This window comes from Mobula hypostoma, chromosome 9, assembly GCF_963921235.1.
Source record: "Mobula hypostoma chromosome 9, sMobHyp1.1, whole genome shotgun sequence".
NCBI lineage: Eukaryota > Metazoa > Chordata > Chondrichthyes > Myliobatiformes > Myliobatidae > Mobula > Mobula hypostoma.
The window spans coordinates 116,050,542-116,062,046 of NC_086105.1; the positions used below are offsets into that span (position 1 = coordinate 116,050,542).

At 36.5% G+C, this 11,505-nt stretch overlaps 1 protein-coding gene across 1 annotated transcript; it reads right to left on the reverse strand.

Moving 5' to 3' along the window:
• Nucleotides 1-133: 133 nt before the first annotated feature.
• smcr8a (Smith-Magenis syndrome chromosome region, candidate 8a) lies at nucleotides 134-10,942 on the reverse strand. Its single transcript, XM_063058974.1, has 2 exons — nucleotides 8,516-10,942; nucleotides 134-5,977 (listed from the first exon to the last, which is right to left on the reverse strand). The coding sequence occupies exons 1-2, from the start codon at nucleotides 10,852-10,854 to the stop codon at nucleotides 5,524-5,526; spliced, it is 2,793 nt and encodes a 930-aa protein (XP_062915044.1). The 5' UTR covers nucleotides 10,855-10,942; the 3' UTR covers nucleotides 134-5,523.
• Nucleotides 10,943-11,505: the final 563 nt, after the last annotated feature.

An 11,505-nucleotide genomic window follows, 5' to 3' on the forward strand; every position in this document is an offset into this window, starting at 1 on the left:
TCAATGCTCCAGTAGCACATGTAGCTGAGATACATAAAAATAGGACAAGGATAGAAAAAAATCTTCATTGTGTGGGTGTAGTGAACACATAAACATCAATTCCAAATATTTAACACTTCAACACAAGTGAGTTGGAAAATATTTTAAGGTACACATTTGATTACAGTGGAAGGCACAACATTTTCAAAGATATGAATTAAATAGAATACTTAAAAACAACAGTTACACAAATAATTACAAGTTACAACAGTATATGGCATTTTGTAAAACCTCTGGTCTTGTGCAAAATTAAAAGAAAAGCAAGAAAGTGCAATTTGAAACATACCTCAAAAAAAACTTCCAGTAAAGGATCAGAATGTACACATTATGGTCATATTTAGTTTGACAAACATTACATGAAAAATATAAGCTTGGTAAGTTAAATCTTGTCAACAGGGGTTAAAACACTGCTAATATTACAGGGCCTAGCATAATTAATCTGGATCTTACAATAAATTGTTCTTGACATAGGGATTATCTTAGCTACCAATGTAATGTTCTTCCCCGTCTAAAAATGCTGCATAAACCTTCCACTTTGAAATATCTTTCTCTCCAAATTGAATAACCATTATAAGGGGATATAGTACACAAAATGCGCACTTGTATTAACATATTAACAATGTTTAAGTACTGGCAGTCACATTCAGAAACTAGCTGTTTCTTTTTGCTCATCAAGATACTCAAATTATTTGCAGCATTAGATTGAAACTTTTCCCCTCAGGCATGAGCTTTGATTTCAGTATCAAATGAGATGGCAGGATAATGTCATAACAAATGGAAATAAGAAACTGATGAGGAACAGCTGAAAATCAAAACTATCTGGTTGGACAATCAAGAGGTGTGCTTTAAGCAGTTAACAACAAATGACACAGAACTGGCAAAAAAAAGCTAGTTGTTAGATGTGCAACTGAAAAAAACCTAGATCAAAGTATAAACTGCAGTGATAACCACAACGTAATTCATTCAAAATCCTAACATTTCATGTCCAATGGCAGCATATCATTGCTACGTATGCGAAATATTAGCTGTCTCCCCATCTGATCTGCAAATTCCACAACATATGTACTTCGTTTCTAGATTTGCTTGCATCATTAGTTTCTTTATAAATCAGAGGGAGGTGGCATGTGCTGAAGAGAGTAGAACATGTAAACTCAGTTTCACACAAAGTGAATAAGAAAATTATTAAATGCCTGTTATACCTTTTTAGTTAAAATTTCAAAAAAATTTAAATAATCACCTTGTTAAATTTCATCCCTGTAAAAGATATCCATATTGGCAGATTATTCTCCATGAGTACCATTACTTCATATAGTTATGGGCTCTCTATGCCTACTCATAAAGTGGTTCCATTTACATGTACTGGATACTTGAGGTAAAATTCAAAGTACACTGTCACAATATTTATCATGCTCCTGCATGCAGCAATTTATGGATGTGACATGCAGACATATCCCCAAGCAGATAGGTGGGAAATTCCTTGTTCTCGAGCCAAAAATGCCTTTCAAGACTGACATTGGACAAGATATCGTCAAAGAATCAGAGCCAATCTAGTACCACCTAACATACATGTATTACATTGACACATATCATATGGTACAATCTGGTAGATTTGCAGAGTTGTACACAGAGTTTCTACCATTTCTGCCTTCCACAGTATTGTTCTCCTCTTTCAAATTTAGTGGAGCAAGAAGGATATTATTGTAAGCCAAGGACCATTAGGATAATTGGTTTAATAAGGACAACTAAAAAATTCTACTTTTGTGGAACTCTTCATCCAAGATTGGAGCAATACACCCCATATCAGTTGCTTGTTTAAACGCAAATTTTCTAATCCTTTAAATTTGTACATGGTACTATATTCCATTGGTGAGACTAACAAACAGCAAACCTTTTCCTGTTTAGGCCTAGCTAGTTCTTGATGCAAAAGTCTGCAGACAACATGAAGAGAACAAAAGACAGAAAAATTGTCTTTAACTCTTTCTGATCTTTGTGCTTAGGGAAATGAGCACCAACAGGCAAAAACCACACTTAAAGAAATAAACTTAGCATTTGTTTTTATCTACTTCCTTAATTACTAAATGCAAACATGCACATATTGCACAGTAGCTTTCAGGAAAGAGGGGAGTAAATGAAAATCAGTGCCAACAACAATTCACAGTACATATTTGAGTAAAACAATTTTTCTGAAAAATGCTACAGGAATTAATCTTTAAATGAACAATTATTACAAATTACTATTGGCATACTGTTAATAAATAGTTTTTTTAACCTTATGAGCAAGGTCACATCAGCATCATTATGCTACATTAGTTCAACATACATTCAATGTGCACTTTGCATTGATCCCACCACCTGGCTAATGATCTGATCAACTCAGTAAGAGTAATGCACAGTCCTTACAGGATTTTGTCTTGACTAATGGATTGATTGGGACAGCTTAATTATTAAGCCTTAATATAAATCTGTGTTTCAAATCATTTATCCACTTTCAAAAATGCAGCAGATTAGCTGAATTTAATTAATTTCAAATGGAGGATGAAAGGAGCCAAATTACATTTTGAATGGTAGAGTACATGTTGAATGGCCAAAATAATATACTCAGATGTGTCAGTTTATCAATTCCAATTGATCTTAAAAAATTTTAAGTTTTTCCAACTAATGCAATAAATTGTATATAAAAATAATTGAAATCAGCAGTAATAATTGAACTATTTGTTATGGCAGTCTTCAAAACAATGCAAATTTCCACAAGGCAAGACATCTATTGATAACATGCCACAGAAAGTGGATAAAGAGTACCTTATAACATTTTTTAAAATTTTCAAATCAGAATGTCTATGTGATATAGCTACTCTCAGCATTTCCTGAGGCAGCAAGCCATCCTGTTTTTGACTGCTACCCAAAAAACTTGAAAGTTTTGCACACCAGATATCCTGGACTAGGTGTGGCTGTCACTGAACAAGTCAGGAGCTTCAGTACTGCAGATCAAGGTAGCAGCTTCAGAATTTAAAGAGGAAGTCACAAGTAGTTGCTGTATTCTTGCTCTCAAACTGCTTGCCTAAAAACCACTGGTAACAAAACAAATTCAGTTAGAGTGCACTCCACTGGAGTACATCTCATCACATTAAAAAGGGAAAATAGAGACTGGGTTTGGCTTAACTTATAACAACTGATGGGGCGATGTGTATTAATAGTTCCGTAGTTAGGAAGATTGTGGAATACAATGGCCACTACTAAACCCTACACAAGTTTCTCCAAAAAATTTCTGGTTACTATTCTGGAAGCCAAATTTAGCATGCTTCCAGAATATTTCTGTCTATGAGTTTTTCCCCCACGTTTCAATATCAGAAGCTGAGACTTTTGAATACTTGGGTGAACTGTCAACCAGTACTGGAAATAGGATTTAATCTTTATGTTTTGTAAAAGAAAATTGTAAATAGATCAATATAAAAACAAATAAAGTAGTGTGGAAACAAATGGTGTCACTAAATATCCATCTGATTGGGATTAGTCAAATTTGAATATCCAAATATTATGCAAAAAAAATTGATTGCAATATCTGGTGCTACAAAAGAGTGATTATTAATAGACAACAGTTAGAGAAATCTCATGCTGTCCAAAATACACCTGATACATCTATGAACACAATTAAAGTTGACACAGTAACCAGGGTTCAATTGATGCCTAATGTTATATTTCCATGGTCAACTGAAAGGCTTAATAATTATTGTGGGCTCAGCTGTCATGCAGATTGTGGATAAAGATTTTCAATAGCTGCTGTTTTCCACCAGTAATGACCAAGTTAAACTGCTGCATTTTGTAGGGATACACTTTAGGACAGTTTGCACGATGTCTAAATTTTGAGACCTTTTCACCCTCATTCTCACTGTGCATACTACACAAAATGTTTTCTAAATCTGAGCACTAAACACAAAAGCAACTTGAAACTGCTTGACAGGCAAGTTTCAGAATTTAAAATAATAAATAAAAAGTTTACAAAATCCAAACTACCAAATTTTCTTGAACATTAGATATGTATAAACAGGAATGGTAACATGGTCTTGCTTCAACTTGTGGCGTACCTCAATCAGCTAAGTGTTAATAATTAGAATTTGGCTCATCAGTAATGCATAGCACTAGCATGAGCAAGATAAAGCAGATTTATATTTTTTTTTCCTTCCTTCGAGGGTCTAATTCACAATGAACCAAGGAAACCAAGTGGGGTTCAGAGAGCTCAATTATACAGTTTGAAGATTTGGAACCTCAGCTAGAATGATGTGTTTTAATTTAACTCAATTCTTTAAAAAAAATAAAAAAACAAATTTTAAAACTTCCCATTGTCTTCTACTGGCACTAACAAAATGAAGATCTCCATATACTGTCTATCAATGTAGACCACAAATTCCCTCTGTCACTTATAAAATTAACTGAACAATCTGTGACTTTTTTTCCCTTTTAAAATTCAGATTTCTGCAAGACTTAAGTCTCACTTCCATAGAACATAGTGAAAATGCTGAAGGGGAATCCAAGGGTGTCACAAACCCCAATTCAAATAATTAAGCAGGCATAGATATACACAGGTGTGTTTAATTCTAGCTTTTCTCATTTCCAACCACAACCATAATTATTTTTGAAAATTTGGCATTATTAACAATGCAAAACCAGTTTGAGACTTGGATCCATACCGATAGCATGCCAGTAGCAATCGACTGTGATTAGAAATTAGTTTTTTTTGGTGAAAGTTAATAATGTCATGTATCATGAAAAAGCAACATTGCCATAACACTACAATGTATTCAACCTTATCCTTCAAAGGTCACAGAACATTTAAAAACAGAGTTTATTTTCTAGGCAAGTTCCACAGATTAGTATTCACATGATTAAAAACTGCAGATAATCTGGTTATAACTGTATTGTTACAACACAAACTAGCCAAAATTGATAGACATGCCAGATAATGGTTTAGCAACATGGAGTTGCAACATAATTAGATCACTTTTTAAACTTGCTTTGTGGTATTGTTTCTGAGACTCTTATTTAACTTTGATTTTTTTTGGATTCCACCAGCACCTGTCCACTTCAAACACCCATATACAGAAATCTCCAAAGACAGCAGAATATTGAAGAAAGCATCAAAAATAAAAGCCTTATTTCAACTGCATTTAGGTATATCATCAGATATACTTTGCTTTGTCATCAGATCATTTCTCTGCTCTCCCATACTTAAACATTATTTTATACTGTGCTGAAGATAATTCAGTGTGCTAGAATCTGTAAAATCTTGATTCACTCTCAACTCACTCTTGTCAAAACTATCTGCAGGTTAAGTATACTCAAATTTCTTTTACTTGCCACAGCCATAGTGCTGCTTTTGCACAAGTGAGAGAACAACATGAAAAAAATCACCTAGGGAAAGAGGTCATGCTTTTCTGCAATCAAAGTACATGGTAAAATTCCAGTTTTGAAATGGAAAATGTTGCAGAATTAGATTTTAAACACAACACTGGGGATGTAGTTAAATCGCAGAACTAGATTCAAGCCCTTTGGAGGTTCATGCAAGTAATGCATTTTTATCAGTTCTGAAAAGTATTGCACAATTTTACTATCATCATTCATCAGCCCCAGATGATGCTTTAAAAAGTTTACTCTGCGATGCGTGACTGATTCTTCACTTTCTCTTTCATCGATGGGAAGATGCAAGTGATGGCAAAAGGTATAGAGGAAAGCTTGGGAACAAAGCTGGGTAAACATATTATGAACGTGCATATAATATGTGCTGCCCCGCTTTATCTGAGTCCTGTGGTCTGCCAATCTGGCAATCAGCTGTCCTTTATATTGCGGGCAACGGAGAGTTTTGTTGTCACAGTCTAGAATGCTGATGTAGCGACTATATCGATTCAACGAATGCAGCATACTGGCACCCAGAGGTGACGCTATTCTAGGAATAGAAAAGAAATGAAACATTTACAAACTTCATGTCAATGGCACTGTTTGAATTCAATGGGAACATACAGAATATTCAATAATAATCCCCATTCTGGCTATTCAAATTGAGCCCACATCAGCTCCCAAATTTTTGGTAGTCTAAGTTACATAATGTAGATTTCAAATCGTCAGTCCATTTCATTTTAAAACTTATAAATAACCACATATCCCAAAACACTGATAACACTTGATACCAGATTCTGTTTAACAGAAGTTACCACAGTACAGCATCAGCACTCAAATTAAAAATCAATGAGCAATAACCACAAGAATATCCATAAATTGCAGATTAAAGAATTGGGTGCCAAGGTAGCATAGTGGTTAACTCAACACCATTACAGCTGGGGCTGTTCTTTAGTTCAATTCCAGTGCCATTCTGTAAGGCGGCTCTATACGTCCTCCCCGTTAAGTGTACGAGTTTTCTCCATGTGCTCTGGTTTTCTCCCACGGTCCAAAGATATACTAGGTAGAGTTGTAAATTGTCTTGTGATTAGGTTAGGGTTATTTGGGTTGTTGGGGATGCTAGGTTGCTGTGGCTCAAAAGGCCTAATCCACACTAAATAAAATAAAAATAAAACGTTTCAAAAAGTCATCTCAGAAGTAGCCCAAGAATCTTTTCTCATAGAAATATTGGCCACATCACAAACAATATTCCTCATGATTTCATTATACAATACTACAACACTGAATTCACAACGTAACTACTTGTATAGATCTTTTTGATAGGTGCTAGTAACAGAAAACTCTCCTGTGTTGTCTAACGTGTGCTATTCTGGAACTTCAAGCAATACATGATCTCAGTTTCAGCCTGGTGACTGGGGAGAGTACTCAGAACTATTACACGAGTAGCTGTTGTGCAATATGATCATAAGATATAGCAGCAGAATTAGGCCATTTGGTCCATCAAGTCTGCTTCACCATTTCGTCATAGCTGATCTATTTTTCCTCTCAGCCCCAGTCTCCTGCTTTCCCTTCCCCCCATATGATTGAATTAGAAGTACCAGACTGCAAAAATATTATGTGGTAGAAAAGTTGCTCGTGGTGCAAGATCATCCACTGGATTTGGCATTGTTCCTTTCATTACGGTTTACTAAAATTGCAAGTATAATGAAATTATATTCTTGGCTCTATGTTGCTATTCTTCCCTTGCTTTGAAAAACTATTAATATGTATGCAGAAGGATGGTGAATCCCAACAATTATGAATAATTGTCATTTTCATTGTTATGACAAGTATAAAATGATATGCCGTGTAAAAACTTACTAACAATTCATTTTAGCTTTTGGCAAAAAGGACTACACGTCCACAAGTAAGATAATTTCAGTAAGGAAATGAAACGCTACAATGCATACATCACAAGACCTCATTTCAGTATAAATATGACTAAAGAGATATAGCTTACAGGGCAGGCACACAGGAATAAAAATGGGAACTACATGCTTTTGGTCTGTGGCCTTGAGTTTCATCATGCAGAATATAACAGATTTGCTGCATTCTGATCATAAAAGATCAGAAATCCACTTTGTATCTAATTTGGTCTAACAATGGCATTTTTAAAATTACTTAGAAATACAGTGCTGAACAGGCCCTTCTGGCACACTGAGCCACAGTGCTCAGTAACCCACCTGTTCAACATTAGCCTAATCACGAAACAATTTACAATGACCAATTAACCTAACCACCAGGTCTTTGGACAATGGAAGGAAACCAGTGGCTACAGAGAGAACATAAGCTTCTTACAGATGGCACCAGAATTGAACTTGGAACTCCAGAACACACAGAGTTGTAATACTGCCGTACTAACCATTACACTACCATGGCACCCCACTTAAAGCCACTCCAACATCCAAGAAATTCAAATTTATTTATTAAAAAGTGTGAATTGTCATCAGAAGATAGACACAAACAGGACAAACAACTGAATAATGGACAAATTTTATGCTTTGGGTGGTTAACTATTACTACACACGAAATGAGTCTTTCAACAACTAAAAAAAAATTCAAAAATCTGTTGCAAATTAAATTGAAATTTAATTATCTGTCCTAATGACACAGATCAGTCTTTGTTGGGAAATAAGAGTACATTAGTTGAATTTTCAGACAAAGGAACCATTAGTTTGAAAGAAAATATTAGGTGCTTTAAGTGACATGCTGGGCATTCCCAATACAATGCTCACTGGGAAATTTCAATTGGTCCGCTTAAAAATCCAAGTTGTAACTTTTGAAAGCACTCTTGATATCTGATAAAGGAAGCATATTTGTAAAATCTCACACTTGCAGAAAGTAATCAAAACAACAGATTATCTGTAAGAGTTGAGAATCTTCTCCCCAGCTCTGGGATGCAGAAAGTGGCATGATTGGTATACATCTTTTTTAAATTTAATCTATTATTAATTCTTATAAGCCACTCTTTTGCTTGGATCATCAGCTCTGAATTCATTACAAAGTAGCATCCTTACATAGTCCTTACATATAACTATGTTATATTTACCTTTGAAGTCCGATGAGTTTCCATGTCTGCAAATCGTCGATATGCAAAGGAAAAGTTACCCATTGCTTTACAGACTCTGCATCCCTATTATAATTCGGGACAAATATCGACAAAGCATCCACAATTTTCTTGACTTTTCCTTCTTGTTCGCCAACTACTACAAGGGTCCGCCCAGACAGCAATGAAAAGATCGCCTGCTGTGCAAAAGAATAGTGCCGTATAAACCACAGAGAATTCTTCCCTGAATGCTTCTTGCGTTTACCAGAGGATCTTTTTGATGGGCTGGTTGCGAGAGCTGGAGATGGAGTCCTATCAGAACATAAAGATGCACTGATGTAACTTGTGTTGTCCAAATACTCATCCATGGAAATTTGAACTGTTTCTTCATTACTGGGTAGATCACTGCATTCTTTTTCACAAACAGTTTCATACAATCCACGTCCGTCATCTTTCTGGAGGTCATCACTGTGGAATAGTTGACCTATAGTTTTACTGCGTTGTGGTGGAACATTGACAACTTCATCACCGTACTCTTCAGTTAAAAATGTAGGTACTGACTTAGTAAAATGTGGACTCTCTTTCCCAATACAACAAGAATGGTCAATTGGTTCAGATAAAACAGACAAGGTAATGGTTCTATTTTCAAAACTTGTATTGTTAAATCCATTAGTATGATACAGATTTGCATCCGATTGCACAAGACCTCTGTTCAGCCCTATTTCTTCTTCATCCAAAGGTGATTCTTCTTCATATATTGCACTTGGATACATAGGCTTAAGGTCTTCAGGAATCAGAGTTTCAGTAGTACTTAGAACTTCAATGCTGTCCTCACTGTTTGTCCGCTTGGTACCCACAAATTTCCTCCTCGCAACCTCCAGGTGCAGGCTCTGCAAGTTTGTTTGGCTGTCAGATTTGGGTAATAACACTGGGGCTGGGCAGGATTTTTCTGTACCCAGGATTTCAATGCTTTCACCACTGCTGATACTTCCTTTCCCTTTCAATTCAAGATGGTCTGAAGTTGCTAGGAGGTTTTTGCATGGAATTGAATCAGCCACAGTCCCATGATAATTCTCAACACTGGTTTGCTGATCCAGTTTAATCGGTACAGACTCCACACATGACTTGAATGACTCACAGTTGGTGGACTCAGTTGATAAACAAGGGTGCTCCAAAGCTTTAGCCCTGATAATATTAAAACTAGGAAGTGGTTTTTCACAGTGTTGTCCTTCACCAGTGAAGAGTAGTGGGTCTTCAAAGAGAAAAGAAGTTGTTTGTTGCTGCTGAAGAAGCACTTTTTCAATTTGACTGGTTAGGAGATAGCACACATCCCCCCTGAAGAATTTCTCTACCCGCCTAAGTTGTTCTAATGTTTGATTAAAAAAGGAACTGTCACAAAGCTCCTCTAAGGTTTTCAGTTTCTTTTCAAAGCATTTTGCTGACTTAGCTTTTGTGAATTTGGGTATGTAAGAGCTTGTATCAGAAAAATTATTTTTTTCATACAATTCCTCCTTATTTGGCAACTGCTCTAACCCAGAGTCCGAGTGTTCCGTACCATTATCTTGTTCATAAGAAAAGTAGTCTACGTCTCTTGTTTTTTTGTACGAATAATTTCTAATCTGCATTAAAAGATCTTGATGTTCAATTATACACTTTTCCACATTAGCCAGTTCATTGGCCTTTTCTATTGCTATCGAGGAGTAATATCCTTTATCGTTAGACTTTTTCTGGATTTCCGTTTCATTGTGCAACACATTCCTAGTATATTCCAGATCCTGAAGTTTCTTTTCCAGTTCATTAGCAAACGCTTTTCTGTTACCAGTTTTCAAACACTCGGAGGCTTTGGAAAAGTCAGCCGAAAGTTCTTGGAACTGCTGCATAATCTTGTTTTCATCTGTGGAGATGTAAGCCACGCAGAAGGGCCTGACGAAACCCCTTGCTTCCAAGTCATAGAGAGTCAAATGATGAACGTAAGCAAAAGCCCCCTCCTTAGAGTCCCCCAGCACCACCTTGGAGTCCTCGACGAAGTTGAGTTTCGGATAACTCGTCCCAGGAGGGTGCCCCACAAACGAGGCTTGATAATCCACAGACATAATCCTGAGAGCGAAATAGTTGAGATCAAAGTTACCGCGGGCATTGTCCGGGATGGTTAACAAAGGCTGAGGGCCTACCTGCTCGGAAAACTCGGAAATGAGAATGAAATCCTTCTCGAATTTAGCCGTGGCCGTCTTGGACCAGGGGTTTTCAGGTTGAAATTGAAAAGGGGGCGCCGGCTCTATGTTGTACTGCTCCCCGTAGTCATCTTCGTGGGTGAGAGCTACGACATCGGGGGCAGCGATCATATTTCCTCCTCCTCAGACTTAGAATTGAAAGCATGAAAGGAAAGCGAGCTCCTTAGCAACGCCAGCACCTCCTCACAAACCACCATTTTGTTTCCATGTGACCCAGGTCCCCGCCGGAAGTCATCGTCGTACGCTTCACACCAAAGTATTCGCCTCTAAAAATTATTGCACACTCTTCACAATTCTTTAAAATTGTCATAAATTTTACTGCAACAATTAATGTTTTACAAGTTGTACTGTGTGCGAAACCTGTTTATATCGGGGAAACTGCAACGCCTGGAAAGCTGTACACCTCACAGTAGCCCTCATTTTTAAATAGTAGACAATTGAATTTATTATTCCCTGTTTTATTTCTAAAGACAAAAGTCCATGGAGTGTAGTGCAAAGGTAGCGGGCTAAATACACCAATAGGTGTTCGCGGGTTTGAATGCATAAGCAAGTTACTGTGATTTCAATAATTATGCGGACTGCTGGTTTCTTATTTCTCCATCTAGCAGTATCACCGCGGTACTTCAAAGCAGCGAAATAGAGGCTATCGCAACGGGAAATATTCAATAGAAGCTTTTATTTATCAGCAAAATTTAAAACCTACAATTATGTTAAATAACCCCTTTCCTTTACTAAAACGATCACTTATAATTTTCCATCACA

What these genes read in the sequence shown, in the direction of transcription:
- smcr8a (XM_063058974.1), bottom strand. Translation starts at nt 10,854, where the DNA reads ATGATCGCTGCCCCCGATGTCGTAGCTCTCACCCACGAAGATGACTAC. An exon ending in AAACTCATCGGACTTCAAAG is followed by an intron (nt 5,978 to 8,515) that starts GTAAATATAACA and finishes TTCTATTCCTAG; the next exon opens with AATAGCGTCACCTCTGGGTG.